General features: G+C 34.9%; 1 protein-coding gene across 1 annotated transcript; it reads left to right on the forward strand.

The window, feature by feature from the left end:
• The first annotated feature begins 936 nt into the window (after positions 1 to 936).
• sema4e (semaphorin 4e) lies at positions 937 to 20,423 on the forward strand. Its single transcript, XM_051139005.1, is given in 17 exon segments — positions 937 to 964; positions 2,392 to 2,656; positions 7,026 to 7,335; positions 8,030 to 8,175; positions 8,281 to 8,343; positions 9,762 to 9,860; positions 9,947 to 10,043; positions 10,331 to 10,441; positions 11,357 to 11,508; positions 11,607 to 11,651; positions 11,653 to 11,780; positions 13,583 to 13,739; positions 14,904 to 15,126; positions 15,222 to 15,337; positions 15,894 to 16,051; positions 16,656 to 16,708; positions 17,528 to 20,423. Coding segments are annotated over 15 exon segments (2,265 nt in total). The 5' UTR covers positions 937 to 964; positions 2,392 to 2,656; positions 7,026 to 7,229; the 3' UTR covers positions 18,139 to 20,423.
• Positions 20,424 to 20,541: the final 118 nt, after the last annotated feature.

A 20,541-nucleotide genomic window follows, 5' to 3' on the forward strand; every position in this document is an offset into this window, starting at 1 on the left:
TTTGTAGCAATAGCCAACAATTCATTGTATGGGTCAAAATTATCGATTTTATGCCAAAATCATTAGGATATTCAGAAGATCATGTTCCATTAAGATATTTTGTAAATTTCCTACCGTAAATATATAAAAACTTAATTTTTGATTATATGCATTGCTAAGAACTTCGTTTGGACAAAGTTTAAGGCACTTTTTTTCAGTATTTTGATTTTTTTGCACCCTCAGATTCCAGATTTTAAGTTTTAGTTGTATCTTGGTCAAATATTGTCCATACATCAGTGGAAAGCATATTTATTCAGCTTTCAGATGATGTATAACTTAAAATATTTACCCTTATGACTGGTTTTGTGGTCTAGGGTCACATATTTTAATCAGTCAGTGCATTTCCTGAGAATCAAACCCATGACCTTGGCGTTGCTAGCGCCATGTTCTGCTGTTTGATCTGCTGGGTTGCAAATAAAAACAGTAACTTTATTAAGAATGTGAGCTTAATATCTGTTTTAAATTGCCGAAGGTGACATGCTGTAAAGACAAACTATCTGCCAACCTCGCTGAAAAAAAACCGCTAAAACCAGTTAGCTGTTCTCCTATTCTCGCTAAACTGAAACAACTGAAGAAGTGGTCAAAACCACCCTAAAACCAGCTATTATGAAGACCAGTTGAAGACCAGTTAAAATGAGCCAACCATCCTAAGCTTGGTTTCAACTTGGGTTTTCTCAGCAGTAAAGGAAAACAACAGTCATAGCTGGATCAAATATATATTTTTCCCTCAATAAAAATAAATTGAGAGGTGTGGCATAAGTTAATTTTTGACCCTGCTTCCTAGTGTCTCAGTAGATCTGTTATGTTTTGAAATTTGAATGATGCTTTTGGACACATTTGCAGGAGAAATGCCCAAGTTTATGAAGCAGGTTTTGCTCTCATAAAAACGGTATGTGAATATAAAGGACAGTTCTGCCTTCTAGAGGTGAGTGTTTCTCATATTTGTAAGGATTTATGTTGATAGGTTGTGAGACGGTTGCATTTGTGTTCCTGACTGACCAGCTGTCATTATCGGTTTTATGAACATGCATGGTGCTACTGTGACTTTGTATATATGTTTTCTTGTGATGTTAAAATCATTTCCTGTTATTTATAACTGTGATATTTATGGGAATTAAAGGGAAGGTTTTGTAGAATTCACCCGTTGTACTAGTTTTATATTTTTTGAACTGCGTGTTTGACCGTTGGCCGCGGTGCTATGTTTATGCTAACAGCTCGTTGCCGCCATCTTGCGACTGAAAACGTTACAGTAGTAAGACCCGGATCCGTATTGATTTTGTGGTGAACCTAAACGTTTTGAGACATGACTACTATTTTAGGAGAGTCAGAAAAGTAAGGGGAAAAAACTATATTCGCAAAAGAACAAACGTCTCTCACTTTCTCAGGGAATGCGACGAATGTTTTTGTTATAGTGGACTGAGGATGCTTAGCTAATATACAAGTAAGACATAAAATATAACTATTATAACTATTTATGTGTTTTTTTGGTAAATAAAAACAAAATAAATGAATATATCATATATATATATATATATATATATATATATATATATTATACATATCCTTCAGGACAGGCGAATCTGAGTCTATCAAGGTTTATTTTGACCAACAGGGGGCGTCAATAACCATGAATTTTACCTCAAGATTTAATTTCTTTTAAATAGATACGTAATAAGCTGATAATGATTTATTTCGGCTGTTATTCTAATTAGATGACAAATGTTTCATAAAACAAATTCTAGGAATCTATTTAATATTAAAAATACCTGTACCCAGCTGGCTGTTGACCAGCCAACAACGTTGAAATGTGGTTGATAATGTCTATGGGGTTAAAGATTTAATTCACACGTTAAATCAACATTCCAATATCAACATAGATAAGCCTTGCAAAATAAAAACAAAATTTAGCAGTAATTAATTCAACTTTAAGTCATGATAATTCATCCGTGAAAACGGTGCCAGTTCTGGAGAACAAGTTCTTCCTGATTGTGCGGATATTTTGAATGCAACAACAAAAAAGTGTAACAGTATATGTCATAATGAACATAAAAATTGGATAGAATCAGAAGCTGCAATGAGCCAAAGACCCTCGCAAAGACGCTGAGGTGAGAACATCCTTAAGTCTTTTTTCTTCAATGTGTTTTGAAATCAAAACATCAGATTTCGTTTTTGTTTACTACAGCAGCAAACTTGGCTTTCTTGAAAATCAGATCAGACAACACAATACAGCCTCTCCTACAGTCCTCCTCCTCTTTCTATAACACACACACACTTGCTGACACTTGTAGTGACTTGTCTGAAATTAAGGAGCTTCTAAAAGCATGTTTTTTTCTCTCTCTTTCTCTCCAGAAGAAGAATGCCTTTGACTTCACACTGCAGGATCTGAGCAGTTTAATGCTCTCTCACACAAAACAGAAGACACCATGAGCTCCATTCACTGCAGAGCTGCGACTCACAACACACTCTGCTGCCTGTGAGACTTAGACCAGTTTTGATTTGTTTTGCACTGGAGGGCTAGAACTCTGTGTGTGTGTGTGTGTACGTGGGTGTGTGTGAAGAGGAACCACTCATGCGAGCACAGGAGAACTGAGAGACTAACTGAGAATTTGGTTGCATGGTGAGTTGCTGCTGAACCACATTTTTTCAACCATTGCTGTATTTAAAACTTAATTTCAGAGGAATTGAGACCAGTACTGAAATGCGTTCTGTGGAAACAGCTTGAGTTCGCTTGTGTGAGGTTTAAAGTGGCGTTCACTGATCGCACAATCTTCTTTTTTTAATGCGTAAGTTGTTTACTTACACATCACTGATTGGAAATTAGATTTTGGTTTGTGATGTCCTTTAGCTATCTGATTATGGTGCTCACGCTCAAGGTTCTTAAATAACCAATGTTATTTTAGTATTATAGTATTCTTTTATTATTATTTTGAATTAGATATTGTTTTTTATTCTTTCAGATGTAATTTTAAAGTAATTTAATTAAGTAATGTGCTTTGCCATTGTTTTTTTATAATTTATTTCTATTTAGCTTTTTTTAAATTTCAGTTTCAGGTTTAGTGATTTTAGTACTTATTTTATCAGTTAGTTGTCAATGCAAAAAAATGTTAATTTTTATTTTAGTTAAAAATTTTCAAATTTAAGTTTGCTTTCCAGTGTTTAAAAATTATTTTATTTTCTAGTTTTAGTTAACAATAACAACACTGTAAATAAAACTGTACAGTACTTACAAGACTACCATCATGTATTGTCCAAAAATGTTATATTTGTATTGTAATAACATGGTGGGTTTTGCCAGGTTTGTTTACATTTCTTTCATAAAGAAGCATTAATTTAGCTTCTTTATGATCAGAATGTGTACAAACTTACCTTGTGTAATTGTGAAGTAAAGTAATTATAAAAACCATCTAATATCTCAAATTAAATGCAGAATCAACTGCATGTATTTTAGGTTAATTCCTAAAAAGTGTAAACACAGTGGGCCGGTGACTCTATCAAAGCATTGCAGCATTGTCTCAACCAATAGTGTGAGTTTGGGGTGGGACTATTTGTTTATTCAACCAATGGCAGGGACGGAGAAATGTTTAGGGAAACCTGTTTGAAAATAATGTCTGAATATATTACTGCAGTGATTATGTATTTTTTTAACACATATATTCACATCACTCTCGTTACTTCATATGATTTTTCTAATGGCTTTTGGATTACTGCAGAAAATAAGCTCTGTGACCAACAAAAGGTTCTGTGCCCGGTTGCATAAAGCACCTTAAGTGTAATTTTCCCTTAAGATCGCCCTTATGTTTCCCTTACACTTAAGGGCGTTGCATAAAATATCCCTTAAATGTCACTTAAGGGTTTCTTTAGTTGAAACGTCATAGACCCTTAGAATTTCTATTAAGTATCCCTTAAACCCCTTTAAGTGTTGCATAAAGCCCCTTAGCTGTCATTTCCCTAAGTATAACATAAGGTATGGAAAATGTCACCTTAAATGTTAAACAGCGCGCTGATTCAATCCACGATCGTACTCTTTATATGTTAAACAGATTAATTTAGGCATTTATTCACACATAACCATTGATTAAATTACATTCACACATAATACCTCAAACAAGAGTCCGTCACACACGAGAACAAATTTATATTCGATATTTTATTCCTGTATTTTCCTACGTATTACCTGGAGATAACTTAAAAAACACACATAAACCGTATATTGTCGCAATCGTGTGTTTATTGTGTTTACGTTTCAGTTTAGCTGCAGCGATTACTGCTGTATTCCATCATAACACTTCTATGAGTCCGGATTGGACTTTCAGCGCAAGAGCGCCCTCCGGCTTCGAGTATGAATGAAACATACGCTTCATAATGTTCACATCGCCTCGGAAACTCAATAAAATGATTTTTCAGAATTTTTCGTTTTGAGTCAATTATCAGTTTGAGTTTCCGTCTCGCTTGGTCCTTCTCGTTTATATTTGGTTTATATTTTGTTCACCTTATCCGTGTTATACTGTTTTCTGTGAAAACTTACACCACTATCTGCATTACAAAATAACGTGTCCATAGCAACAATAGATTTTTTTAACGGCAAACCTTGAATCGCTGTCGTAAAACACTTAACGGTTTCCCTTTTAGTAAGGGAAGTGTTTAAGGGATTATATGCAACACCCTTAAATCATCCCCTTAGGTAAGGGAAATCATGCCTTAAGTTTCATACTTAAGGGAAAAACTTAAGGCTCTTTATGCAACCGGGCACTGATTCTTAAAAATTTGGTTTTATTAAGACAGTCAGTATAAGTGCAAAGCAAAAGTATCAACCAAAAAAAAAAAGTAACAGTAAGTTATAAAGTTTGAGCTAGAATAGTTTGCAGAGTCCAATTATAAACACAACAAGGCTGTAAAAGTGGACTGATGCGTAATGTCCCAATAACTTATGTAGTCCAGTTTAGCCACTTGTCAGGAGCTGCCTTTATCAAGACTCATTAAGGTTTAAAATAAAATCATTACGGATGTATTTTATGTCATGATATAAAACGTGAAAATATCATCAGCTTATGTTATTTCAGGCGTTTGACAAAAAACCTGTTGACTTTGAGACAATGGAACCGGAGGTTGAAAAAAAATCCAATTTCCAGATTTTAGGACACATTTCTAAATAAATATTAAGAATGAACTACTACCATGCATACTACTCTTTTTATTTATGGTATTTCTAGTAAGCTATTTAGAATTCTAGTCTCTACTTTGGACAGTGGAGAATTTTTTTTTTCCAAAAATCACTTACATAAAACCTATGTAAATATACAGTGTTGGAGGTAGCGCATTACAAGTAACGTGAGTTACAGATTACTTTTTTTAAGTAACTAGTAAAGTAACACATTACTTTTTAATTTACTTGAAAATATCTAAGTAACGCCAGTTACTTTTTTCACATTTATTGACTGAAAGCTCTCCTGTCCCCATATTGAGAGAAATCAAGAGTAAGATGTTACTTTGTTCTAGAATAAATGTGAAGATGTACTAATTCATTTCACTCACAAAAACAGATTCAGTATTTCTCAAAATGAATCAAACAGTGAAATGCAACTCAGAATATGACGCAAACCGGGAATAATGAAATATGTTAAATAATACAAATATCCTTTATGTATTTAATCCCATTTTATTGACCAGTGTTTTTGATCCAATTCAACCATACTAATGAGCAAAAATTACTCAAGACAAACTAACATGCCAAAAATAGATCTTTTTATATTAAAAACAAACAAGCCCTGCCCAGATTTAAAAAATTAACGTAACGCATTACTTTCCATAAGAAGTTACTAAGTTACGTAATTAGTTACTTTTTTAGGGAGTGACGCAACATTAATGCATTACTTTTCCCAACACTCTAGATATATAATGTGGACAGAAATCGTAAGTTTGTGTGTGTGCATATGCTGATGTTTTGATGTAAGCAGCTTGTTTGAGAGCAGATTGAGTTAACCTTCAAAGGACTTACTTATATGGGTGTCCTTAAACATAAAATGATTAATTTAAGAGTTTAAATAATGTTTGACTCATGCTGTTTTTAAAAAACTCCCAAAATGTGTAATAGCAGTGTGTCAGGCTGTGGTAATTACATTGGCCTATATTAGCAGCTAGTAGGGTAGGAAGTCCCTACTATGATTTAAAAGTAAGCAGGTGTGTACATGTGCATCCCGGGGTGAAATATGAGTGGTATCTGATTAGATCTACACTCATGCTAGAGTTCATCTCTCTTGACATGCCATAATCATGCTCTCAGCAATGTAGTAAACATATGCTGTTGCAAACAGATAGTAAAATCCACCAATGAGCACTTGTGTTTTTAGATGCTGGAGAATTCCAAAGGCCGTGCACTGACGATGCATTTGTTTGTTGGTTGCAGTGCATTGCAGTTGCAGTCATTCTGTTAAAATTAGCAAATGTTTAATTGGTTTCAATAGGACAGGATATGGTTTGGTTGACTGGTTGAAAGTAAAACTTTTCATGCATTAGCTTTCTCATTAATGTATTGTACATTTGGGTTAGCATGCAACCACCTACCAAACACAGGTTGCAAAATGATTGTACATTTGTTCTTCCTGTTTCGTCATCATGTCTGTTAGGTAACACCAACATTAGGACAATAAATATTTCCTGGGAGTTTTTATCAGCCTGTCATCTTCTCAACAAGATGAGAAGGAGAGATTACTTTTTAAAATCTTTTCAGATTGCATTCAGTTGTGCGTGTCACTTGTGAAGATCTGTTCTGTAAGACATATGTGGTGGGGTTTTTTTTTTTTTGGTGTGCTATTCTGGCTTTGTGTCTTTTTGTGGCTCGGAAAGCAGAACCGTGTGTCTCTGTCAAGCTCATAGAGCAAAAGCTTTCATCCTTCGCATTAGCATCACTATAGCAGTGACAGAAATACTGCTGCCAGCACCCCTGCCTGTTCACTCTCTCTCTCTCACTCTCTCTCTTTCTCTTTCAGATGGCCTCACAGGGTTCTTTGCTGAAGAGCGTTCTTTGCAGCTAAAGTCATATATCTCAGTATGGAAGCGCTCCGGACTGAAGCAAGGGAGAAGGCAAGGATGAGAAAACTCTGACAAACGGACGACACAGGAATCTAGCACTTGTACGGTCTTTAGACCAAAATCGCTGACTGATTTTTTTTTTTTTTTTACTGGAGCGCTGAATGATGAGTCTACTGGCTGTTCTGTGCGTGTTGTACATCTGGAGTCCAGCACTGGGACAGGGATTGACACCGAATACCATACCTCGGAAAACAGTGCCAATTAGAAGTAAGCTGACTTTATGATAATTATGTTTGGACATCATTATAAAGCCTTATAATGCCTTAACTACTATGTACTTACATCAAAATATAAGTACAATATACTTATTGTGGTTGTACTGTATTGCAAAACACTTTTGCTGCTATTGAGGTGGGATATGGGTAAGGTTAGAGACAGGTTTGGTGGTATGGGTAGATTTAAGGGTGGGGTGGGTTAAGATGTAAGGGATGGTGTAACTGTAACAGTGTAACTAAATGTAATTACAGATATTTTTAAAAATATAAATAACAACATATATGTACACAATAAGTGCATTAAGTATCAAATGATTAATTTAAATGTAAGTACATAGTAGTTAAGGCCACCTAATATATAAAATGGAACCGATATTCATGTATCAAGGTGCTTTAATTGTAAGGTAAAGTGCTTTAAAGAATATTATGGTATAACTACCATGCTAGTGTCAAAAATAAGTAATTTTTTCCTTTATTTTTTATGGTGATAACATAATATTTATTTACATATTTATTCATTTTTTATTATTATTATTTCGCATTTATTATCATTTTATGTTTAAATGTGTTTTGATTGCTTTGAGGAGATACAGGACCACAATTATTTCTTCGAACATCGTTTAGTTGTCCTGTGTGTGACGTCCATTTTTGGCAAACCTTTTGACTGTGGCCATCATTTGGTTTAGGTAATAGAGGGCGTTTGTTTCATGAGGAGGGTATTTGGAACTACACCACTATGCTTTTGAGAGAAGATCTCAACGTGCTCATCCTGGGTGCCAGGGAAGCCATTTTTGCCCTAGATCTGGATGACATTACAGTGAAGAAGGCCATGGTGAGGCCTTAAATGCATATTTGTAATGCTGCAATTAAATTTGTTTGCTAACTGATTTTTTTTTTGTATATAGCAATGATTGCAAGTTGTGTTGATTCCCCATAGGTGAAGTGGCAAGTCACAAATAAGGAGCAAAAAGAATGTTCCAATAAGGGAAAAGATGCTACGGTGAGTTTTCACATCTTTTGTGCTCGTTTTAATGTATGTGACCCTGGACTACAAAACTAGTCATAAGGGTCAATTTTTTGAAAGTAAGCTTTCATCTGAAAGCTTAATAAATCGATTTATTATTTGTTAGGATAGGGCAATATTTGGTCGAGATATAACTATTTTAAAATCTGGAATCTGAGGTTGCAAAAAAATCTAAATATTGAGAAAATCGTCTTAAATTTGTCCAAATGAGGTTCTTAGCAATGCATATTACTAATCAAAAATTAAGTTTTGCTTAATTTTACATGCATAAATTTTTACTAAATATTTTCGTGGAGCATGATCTTTACGTAATATCCTAATGATTTTTGGCATAAAAGAATAATTTTGACCCATACAATGTATTTTTGGCTATTGCTATGAATATACCCATGCTACTTAAGAGTGGTTTTGTGGTCCAGGGTCACATATGCGTCTAAACAATGATTACCTGGCTCCAGCATTTAATGTTTTATTGTACGCATTTGTCTTGCTTTATTAGCAGATATGCACACTTTGATAACTTGAAGTGTGTTAATTTATCATGTATAGGCAAAATGCAGTTTATTAAAACTTTTTTTTTTTTTTTATTAAGACATTCTTTGTCTGATAAAATGTTGAAAAAACATAAAATGTACTTAAAATGATCTCCTTTTTTGCACCCTTTTAATGGGATGTCATCTGCATAGATTTATCGTGCATGATTTTCAAGACATTTTGAGAATAATTTAAAGGTGTAGTTCACCCAAAAATGAAAATTCTATCATGAATTATCCACTTTATGTCATTTTAAACCAGTAAGACCTTCGGAACACAAATTAAGATATTTTTGATAAAATCCAAGAGCTCTCTGACCCTCAGAGGAGAATAATTGTTGAATAAAGTCATTATTTTTGTTTTCTATACACACAAAAAGTATTTTCGAAGCTTCTTAAAATTACGGTTGAACCACTGATGTCACATGGACTATTTTAGCGATGTCCTTACTACGTTTCTGTGCCTTGACCATGCTAGTACCCTTGCTGGAGGGTCAGAAAGCTCATCTAAAATATCTTAATTTGAGTTCCAAAGATAAACAAAGGCCCTACCGGTCTGGAATAACATGAGAACAAGTAATTAATGACAGAATTTTTGTTTTTGGGTGAACTATCCCTTTAAGACTGTCTAAAAGTGCTCTATGTAGTGATAATTACAGCAGATATTAACAGATAGCTATCAAATACTAAGTAAAAGTCAAAGATACCAATAAAGATTAAGACTGTACGAACATGCAGGAAAAAGAGAAGTGCATGGTTCTGGAGGTCATAAATGAGGTTAGGGTTTTTCACATCGTGTCACGTCACATCACACCACTTATTAGTTCCTCTTGACTGCATTGTTTGTTTGTTTTTTTTTAGAATGACTGCAAAAATTATATCAGAGTTCTACATAAAAGAAACGATGACAAAATGTATGTTTGCGGAACCAAAGCGTTCACCCCAACCTGTGACTATATGGTGAGTCTCATTAAGTATTAGTAGCTGCAAACGAAAAATATGCAGTATATAGTGTTTTATGTGTTTATTGCATGTTATTCTCCTAGTCCTATGCAGGTAATCTGACTTTAGAGGACAAGCAAGAAGATGGGAAGGGAAAATGTCCCTTTGATCCTTCTCAGCGATACACATCAGAGATGGTTGGTATGTACTGCCAGTTTATTTATAATGTTGCCAGGTAAAGTGCTATTCTTATAGATCAGGGCGTGGCACTAACAACAATATCATGGGTTCCAGGGAAAGTAAGAAACAATAAAAATACATGTGTACCTTGCTGTGTCACTTTCAATAAGAGCATCTGCCAAATGTGTAAATGTAAATTTATTGGAAGTTAAATTGAATCACACCGTTTCAAAAGAATAACCATAACACATAATGGAGTGTTACTTTAGTGCCATTAGTTTTCAACTTTTTTTTTTTGTCTCTTGCAGATGGAGTATTATACTCTGCAACTTCATTGAACTTCCGGGGTTCAGAGCCAGTTATGATGCGCAGCTCAGAGGAATCGATAAGGACAGAGTTTTCGAGCACCTGGCTCAATGGTGAGATATAATAAAAGTAATGCCTAAAACAAACCTCCAACCACAATATGGTTAAAACAAGTTATTAGCAAACTTATTGCAGTACCCTTGCAACAAACCACTACATTTGTTTCAGAAATGTCAACCGTTTTTTTTCCAATGTAACTTTTTCAGTCACTATTTCTCTATTTATTTTCGTACTTTATACCTAAGCCAAGCAATACTGATATACTATTTGTAGCATTCCCATTCATTTCATATGCAGTTTTCTTGGCTAGTGCATTCAACACTTAAATGTTTTTAACCAGTTGCCATGCAAATTATCATTTGTTGCTTGCAAAGAAATTGATTTCGAATTCTACTTTTCATTGACCAGCCATGTAAAAAAACGCCCATATAGTGGTGTTTTTACACCATCTACTACACTGTAAAAAAAAATGTTGAGTCAAAATAATTTGTTACCTGGCTGCCTTAGAATTTTAAGTTTAGACAACTCAAAAAAAGTTTATTCAACTTGAAATGTTAAGGCAGCTGGGTTACTAACCCAGCTTTTAAGTTTAACATTTAACAAGTTAAACTTTTTTAGGGAGTAACACAATATTGTAATGCATTACTTTTAAAACTATCTTTCCCCAACACTGTTAATCAAGCCCTTAAGTCCAAATGCTCGTTAATGCAAATATCTAACCAACTACTCATGTGTAACAGCAAATGGGTCGTCATCAAAAACAAGTGTATATTCTTCTAACATGCTTTCACTGTAGAGTGTTAGTTGGTGCCAGACAGGGTGGTTTGAGTATCTGCTGATGACAGTCATTTATAGAGAATGGTGTAAAAACACCAAAAACCAGCAGTGGGTGTGGGTGAAAACGCCTTAAAATGGACAGAAAGGTGAGAGTAACTGAAAGAGGTGTTTTTGTTTTTTTGTCATTTTAGAACCAAATTTTATCCACATGGCCCACATACGAGAGGGAGAATCGAACCCTGAAGGGGACGATGACAAGATCTATCTGTTCTTCAGTGAGGCAGCAGTGGAATATGACTCGTACACAAAGGTGGACGTCTCTCGAGTAGCTCGCGTATGCAAGGTAAATTCCCTATCACATGCATAAGCCATATTTTGAGACATTACAACATTTCCTGTCTACCACATATTGCTATCTATGCAAAATATTTTTTCTCGTAGGGAGACTTGGGTGGGTTGAGGACGCTGCAGAGGAAGTGGACGTCATTTCAAAAAAGCGAGGCTCAACTGTCCCGTTCCAAACAACAACCTGCCTCTTCTGGTGCAGGATGTTTTCCACTTGTGCCCGGGTGATTGGACCACCTGCATGTTTTATGCTGTCTTTACCCCACAATTGTAAGTTTGAGATTTTTGATTTTGTTAAACTTTGAAAACAAAGGCTGCAAAGTCATTGACTGATAAGGCAGCAAGGCAGCAAGTCAGCTGTCTAGCCTTTCAGACACAGCCAAAGTCCCCTCAAGCATTTTGGTTACTTACTGCCTCAAAGAAGTCTTGTGTTCTCCCAATGAAAATTGATGTTGTCAATTCACCTTTACTAATATACAATGGAGATCAAAATTAGAGAACAATTTATAAATACTTGATTTTTTCTGAAATATTGTTAATCTTCATTGCTCAAGATTTGAAGGAATATTAGCTGTGGGTATACCACTGTTATACTAACATGTTTCACAGAATATCCAAGGCATTTCAACAAAAGCCTTTATTTTATGAAAAAACACAATGGTCAAAAGTACAGAACAGTAACCACTGTAGCACAAAAGAAGATGTTGACAACAAAAATTTTGGAGGGTTACAGCTGTCAGAATTTAGTAGGAAGTGTAGAGCTTGCTTTCAATGACTTCAGCATATTTGCAGCCACAGGACATCACTTGTTTCTCACACTGTCTTTTCACACCGAACAAAATGTTTTCCATCAGACCCAAATAAAGTAAACTCGTTCTCTCTCCACACAACATGCTCCTCAGCAAAGTGAGCTTAGCCTTTTAATTCCTTCTGCTGATGAGAGGCTTGGAGCACTTTTAGTCCGACATACCAAGACAAATCCTCACCTTGTTCGGTGCTGAACTGGCAAGCAATTCCAGCTGCAGTGTTGAACCAATTCCCCATTGAAAGTCTGTGCATTAACCTGTCTTTAAAGCCTTTTTGGGGGGACTTGAATGAATTAGTGTCATTGTAAACCAGCAAAATATTTGAGAAAACGCAGATTTGGAATGACCAGCTTCAATTGCAATGGCTAAAAGTGTCGTCCCTTTGACCTAAGAATCATCTGGGCAACTTCTAGTCGCAGTGTTTCAGTCACCTTAGAGCAACCCACCATCTTGCAATCTCAGTGAAAATTGAAGGAATGCTCCCAGTTAAATAGGGTTTGTCATATAATTAAGGAAATTAGCACCCGGAGCCAGATTAACACTAATAACCTGGATGTTTTTGTAAATGTTCTCTAATTTTGGTTCATTTTAAATATCTCTTAAGTTTTTTATACTGTGCTTCAATATGAATATGACATATGCTTAAAATATGCTTAAAAACACCCCTTCTACTCCTGTTAGGATAACTTCAAATAGGACTAAGCAGTGACCTTGAAATTTAGAAAATTATATATATATATATATATATATATATGTGTGTGTGTGTATATATACATGTATGTATATTATTATATGTGTAATGTATTTATTCGTAATTAAAATTCTACCTTTTGTATTTAATATTATTTGTTATGCACCAAGGGCCTGAGAGTAACGCAATTTCAATTCTCTGTATGTCCTGTACATGTGGCAGAATTGACAATAAAGCTGACTTTGATTTGTGAGATTTAAAGCAGCTTCACAGTCAGTAATAAACATGAACGTAGTGATACAAACTTGCTCAGATATGAGACAAATACAAATTCTGCTGTAAAGCAGCTTTAAAAAGACAATAGTGTCATTATTCAGCTCAAGTTAGTACATTGTTGATTCAGATTAACACTGTAAAGTTCATAAATTATAGAATGAGTTTAATACAGTGATAAACAGCTTTGCTGAAGACAGTAGTGTTGTTATTCAGCTGAACACAGTTCAGTGTTGATTTAGTTCTGTTCAATGATAGTGTCAATGCTGATGTTCATCAGTTATGTTGTGTCTGATCAACAGAGACTCCTCTCAATACTCTGCAGTATGTGCATACAAAATTGACGACATCAAGACTGTGTTTTCAAAGGGTAAATTTAAGGCTCCTGTTCCTGTCGAGACATCATTTGTAAAGTGGGTGATGTACTCAGGTGATGTCCCCAATCCCCGACCTGGAGCAGTGAGTCTTCTGTTCAGTAAATCTGTTAAAGGAGAAGTCCACTTCCAAAACAAAGACATCACATATAATGTACTCACCCCCTTGTCATCCAAGATGTTCATGTCATTCTTTCTTCAGTCGTAAAGACTGAAAATTATGTTTTTTGAGGAAAATATTTCAGCATTTTTCTTCATGTAATGGACTGATATGGTGCCCCGATTTTGAACTTCCAGAATGCAGTTTAAATGTGGCTTCAAACGATCCCAAATGCGGTTGTAAACGGTCCCAGAAGAAAAAGAAGGGCCTTATCTAGCAAAACAATCGGATTTGCTGCTTAAGAAACATTTCTTATTATCAATGTTGAAAACAGGTGTGCTGTGGAAACACTAATACATTTGTTTTAGGATTGTTTGATAAATAGAAAGTTCAAATATTCAATTTAATGAATCTTCGCTTGATCAAAGTATTAATTTCTTTGAAAAAAAATCTTACTAAATCCATCCTCGTCTTGTCTTACTCTACCTGGACTGTTTTGTTCCGGTTCGTGACAGTTAGGGTATGTCGAAAAACTCTCATCTCATGTTTTCCCTCAACTTCAAAATCATCTTATATCGCTGTTTTATCTTTTTTGTTAAGGGTGTTTGATCTTCTTTGCGTTTTCAGTTTGCAAAGACTGATTCGGTACTTCTATAGCGATGTAGGATGATTTTGAAATGATTTTTGAAGTTGAGGGAGAAAATACAATCAGAGTTTTTTGGCATACCCTAACTGTCTTGAGTCAAAATACTCAGAGTTCAGGGAGAGAAAGACAAAATGAGCGTTTGAGATTAAAAAGTATTTAAATTGTTTTTTTTTTTTTTAAATTAAAATAACCGATCATTTCGCTAGATAAGACCCTTCTTCCTCGGCTGGGATCGTTTACAACTGCATTTAAACTGCCTTTTGGAAGTTTAAAATCGGGGCACCATATCAGTCTATTATATGGAGAAAAATGCAGAAATGTTTTCCTCAAAACACATAATGTCTTTACGACTGAAGAAAGAAAGACATGAACATCTTGGATGACAAGGTGCTGAGTACATAATATGTGAATCTTTGTTTTGGAAGTGGACTTCTCCTTTAAGCACTAGTTCAATAATACTGATTGCCAGAGTTTTCTAACCTTCACTTTGTTTTCAATTACAGTGCATTGATAATCATGCCAGAGAAATGGGTTTCAGCAAATCTCTGGAGCTGCCAGACAAAACCTTGCAGTTTATTAAAGACAAGCCTCTGATGGACCAGGCCGTCGAGGCCAGTGGAGGGAAACCCCTGCTGTTTAAAAAAGGCGCTGCTTTTACTAGAATTGTGGTGGCCACAGCGACTGCCTTGGACGAGACCACCCATCAAGTCATGTTCATTGGCACAAGTAAAAATAATATAATATAATGTAATATAATTTCAGCTGTGTTAGTGTGTTTAACTGGAAGTGTTTTCTTGCCACTGTGTTCTGTTATGCATCAGAGAGCGGTTCAGTGCTGAAAGCTGTGAATTATGATGGCGAGATGATTATTATGGAAGAGATTCAGCTATTTGAGCCCTCAGAAACTGTGAAGATACTGCGACTTTCCAACACCAAGGTAATAAGCAGAAGCACTGATTGATGGTTTTTTTTTTGCTCACTTAGCAATATTATTAGCTTTGTGTGTCGGTTTTGCTTCAGCAAAGCTAATTTTATTTCTGTAACTCAATTAGTAAATGCTAAGAATACCAAAGTTATGGTGAATGGCTTTGTAAGTTAAAGTTTAAATATCAGTTAGCCTAAATTTTCTTTACACATTACTGTTGAAATAACTCTTTTCTAGTTAATTATATTTTAAAATTTGTACCTGTAATGCAAAACTGAATTTTCAGCATCATTACTCCAGACCTCATTGACCTCAAACATCATAATAATATGCTGATTTGCTGCTTTAGAAACATTTCTTATTATCAGTGTAGAAAACAGGTGTGCTGCTTAATATATTTATGGGAAAACTGATACATTATTTTATGATAAGTTTGAATAATTTTGAAATATGTATTTCTTTCGAAACACTTTTGTGTTAACTTAAGCAAGAATCAAATGATTGTAATCTCTATTATTGTCTATAGAGATGTTATGTTAAGTTATGTGTGATGTCATCCAAACAACAGCTGTACGTGGGTTCGGATGTGGGCGTGGTTCAGCTGTTAATCAATGAATGTGGGCGGTACCACACATGTGTGGACTGTGTTCTGGCCAGGGATCCATACTGTGGCTGGGACCTGAATGTTGGCCAGTGCTCTACTATAAACAGCACACACACAACCAGGTAAAACGTCAAATAAATACATTTAATAAAATAATGATTGTAAAACCTCTAATTCAATATAAAATCTGTTTTAGGACTGTTAAAATTATTGAATTGCCACATTATTTTAATGACAGTTAAACACATTTCTCATGTTTTTCTGTAATACAATAAAATTCCATTATTGTTTAAGTAGTTAAGTATGTATACATCATTTACAGTCTTTATTGCTTTATCGTCTGTATTGCATTAAGCTTTACAGTATAAATTAGTGAGTTAAGTTTAGGTATGAGGTAGGATTAAAGGATCTAAAATATGGTCATGCAGTATAAGGTATTAATATGTGCTTTATAAACAGCTAATATGCTAGTAATATGCATGTTAATAAGCAACTAGTTAATAGTAAGAACTGGTCATTAAACTGAAGTGTTACCAAATTGCCATTTGAGGTTTTTGTAATTCACCCTATTCTCAAAAGTAAAATGTCTGCACAAGATATGGTATTGGAAATTTTACAGGAAAATGTGCATAAGTGTGTTCTTAATGCAAACTTCTGTTTGCGTACACCATTATAAATATTGATACTGTCATATTGCTGATTATTGTAATGTTTTTTCTTCCGCAGGACTGTGATTCAGAGATTGAGTAATGGTGATGCCAGCCAATGTCCAAAAATAGGTACTTGTATTATATCCCAGACTCTTCATATTATACAGTCAAAAGTTTTTTAAACAGTAAGACTTTTAAAGTTTTTTAAAAGAATTCTCTTCTGTTCACCAAGCTTGTATTTATTTGATCCAAAATACAGTAAAATTTTGAAATATTTTTACTATTTAAAATAACTGTTTTCTATTTGAATATATTTTAAAATGTAATTTATTCGTGTGATCAAAGCTAAATTTTCAGCATCATTAATCTAGTCTTCAGTGTCACATGATCCTTCAGAAATCATTCTATTCTTTGACAAATAGAAAAATCCAAAGATCAGCATTTAACTGAAATAAAAAGATTTGTAACATTATACACTATACCATTCAAAAGCTTGGAGTCAGTATCCTTTTTTTAAACAAAAGTGATGATAAAGACATTTGTAAGGTTACAAAAGATTTAAACTGATTAAATGCTGTTCTAAACTTTCTATTAATCAAAGAAACCTGGAAAAATTCTACTCTGTTCAACATAATAATAATAATAATAATAATAATAACAATAATAACGTTTTTTAACAGCAAATCAGAATATTACAATGATTGGAGTAATGATGCTAAAGATTCAGCTTTGAAATCACAAGAATAAATTACATTTTAAAGTATATTCTAATAGAAAAAAGTTTTAAATATTAAAAATATTTCAAAATTTAGCTGTTTTTGCAGTACTTTGGATCAAATAAATGCAGGCTTGGTGAGCAGAAGAGACTTCTTTAAAAAAAACATAAAAAATCTTTGTAGTGTATGTTCTGGTAGAAATACTTAGTTACATCTAAACCTTGTGTTACAGTTAACAGTAAGTCAGTCAGCATGTCGTTTTTCCACGGCAATACCGTGAAGCTGGAGTGCCAGCCTTATTCCAACCTGGCACAGGTTCAGTGGCAGCTGAATGGAGAACCGATCAGTGCGTCAAACACCTTCCAGATCCTCTCCGACAGCCTGATGATCGTCAACGCCTCCGCAGATGCCGGCGGCCACTACACCTGCAGTTCTGTAGAGCGGCTTTTTAAAACCCAGCACATAGCATATGATCTAAAAATGTGGTCAGCATCCGGGACTACAGCATTATTCCAAGTTAAAGAAAAAGAAAACACACTGGTGGCTGTGGTGGTGGTGTTGTCGCTAATTCTAGCTATGCTAGTTATTTGGAATGTCTACAGAGGGCATTTACCTTTGCCGTTTTGCCACAGGAGGGTACAGCACACGCGTGAGGAAAGTCGAAATATGAACCAGCCTCCAGAACATAAACTGGCATCACCAACAGTGAACTTGAACAGCAACAACAACCACATGAACGACCAGAGGTTTTCCAGCTCTAGAGAAACGGACAGACTCTCAACCACTGTTGGTTCCTCAGGTCAGATCTCACTGAAATACATAGACGATGAATCTGAGATTTGAGATCGTTTTTTTTTATTTACACAGACTCGGTAATGCGGCTAATCGACATTTACAGTATATGCCGACCAAGCCAATTCGGGCTGGCTTCTCTTTTGCAGCTGTTAACTCTTGACTAAAATGCTGTTTTGACCCACTTTACTTGATGAATCTTTACCTTCCTTTCTAAATCCCACTGTCCAATGGACAAAAAAGAGACATTTTTGCATAAGGTCTGTCTACATTGCAGCTTACTTTGGCCAGGAATAACCAAAGTACTTCACAAGGATAGTCAAATCACTTGGTGGCCCGTTTTGCAATGCCACCGGGCAGCTATTTCAGTCATGCAAAACCAACTCCTATCTACTTGAATGGAGAAATAGAGAAAACTGCTTGCCAATATTTCAAATTTCTAACATAAACTGCCTCCTAAATGCCATTTCATTAATTAAAATAGTGTTATAATGTTACATTAACAAATGCTAAGTGCGAGTCTCAGAATGCTGAGTGTTTCTGTGTGAACTGGAACATCTTCATTCTAATGCAATGACTTTACCAATTGGCGATCGGCTGTTTTATTTCTAAGGCATCACTTAGTAGTGCCATCATATGAAGAGTTTAGATGCAGAAGCCTCTAAGTCCGTCTGCCGTTTTTCTTTTAAATTAGCATTTCTTTCTGGCTACTATGTATAGGTTTCTATGTAAGTACTGGTACTTCTAAATGGGTTTAGGCTGGTATTTAGCGCTTTTGAAGTGAAAGTACTTGATGAATATATACTGTGTGTGGAGAGCACACCACAGGAAGTGTGCAAGACAGTCTGAAAAAAATGCAAAGTTTTCAGGGTAAAAAAATTAAAATTAAATTAAATGAATTGGACATATAATTTGGTGGTAAAACATAAAGTGATGCACATTTTATTGGTGCTGAGATGAGTATGTGTATTTAGTAAAACAATTAATTACTTAATAAGAAGCAGCACAACTACAAAATTGTGCCATCTGTTTTAGGAACTAATGCAAGTTTATTGTAAACAGAAAAGTATCAAAAATCAAAATGTGTAAATTGCAATTTGACAGTGCTGTGTTTTAAGTGTGTCCTATCTAGTTATCAAAAGCTCTATGTGCATTTGTGGTCTTGACACCAATTGAACATGTAAGCCAAGTACAGGAAATAAGTTGTTAGCCATCATCAAAGTAGGTATTTGGTTCAATGCAAAAACTGCAGTTAGGAAATGACCGTCATGGGTTTCTATGTGGTTCATATAGAACGCATCACAAGAGTAGGCCTTAAAGTCCCATTCACTCCAAGAACGGTAACTATGAAGACAAGTATAACAATAAATAACCATATTAGCTTGCACACCAATTGACAATAATGCTGTTTATTATAAGCACCTGATGGACTTACATTGTGACTTACGCTTGAAAGACTCGCTCATTAAATTAAAATTAATTCTCACTGGCGATATTGAGATACCAACATCATTTCTCTGTATTGTTATTTTTATAGCTGTGGAGTGGACTACCTTTTCTCTTACACCGTGTCTATATCGGACGCGATGTGCTATTGAATATGTTGTTCTGCTAATTTATGCTGTCTGAACCATGGGGAAAAAACGTGTGGAAGCTGCTAAATCATAAAAGGACTTTGTAAGCAGGAAAGGGCGCAATATTTTGACAAACTAAAATTAATAGGTGGTAAATTATAATAAATTAGTATAAATTAAGATAGTAGCCTAATATTTCACCTACCTGACTGGAAATTATAAGAACAAACATGAATGTTGTCAAGATTCTTGCATTGGAAATCCTGGTTCAGGCCAACCACAAACGCCTTTTGTTTCTCATGCAGTTTTTTTGCACTCTTCACCTTGATTTGTTGTAACTTTTGGCAGGTCTATAATACTCCAAATGTTTTTCCCAGTCCAACCAATTAATACAGCTCAAAACATGACAATAATCAACCATTTTCAGCAGCAATAATCAGCAAAATATGCAAGCTTCATTTGGACCAGTGGCATTGTTTACATTCAGCACTGCCAATATGGCTAATTGATGACACGTCGTGAAAACCCTCTATATGGAAGCAATGAGAAGAATAACAGTGTAATGGTGTGTTCATAATTAAAGGAGTCCACTTCCAAAACAAAGATTCACATATAATGTACTCACCCCCTTGTCATCCAAGATGTTCATGTCTTTCTTTCTTCAGTCGTAAAGAAATTATGTTTTTGAGGAAAACATTTCAGCATTTTTCTCCATATAATGGACTGATATGGTGCCCCGATTTTGAACTTCCAAAATGCAGTTTAAATGCAACTTCAAACAATCTCAAATGCAGTTGTAAATGGTCCCAGAAGAAAAAGAAGGGTCTTATCTTTCAAAACGATCGGTTATTTTAATAAAAAATAATACAATTTATATAGT

The sequence above is a fragment of the Labeo rohita genome, chromosome 2, assembly GCF_022985175.1.
Source record: "Labeo rohita strain BAU-BD-2019 chromosome 2, IGBB_LRoh.1.0, whole genome shotgun sequence".
NCBI classification, from domain to species: domain Eukaryota; kingdom Metazoa; phylum Chordata; class Actinopteri; order Cypriniformes; family Cyprinidae; genus Labeo; species Labeo rohita.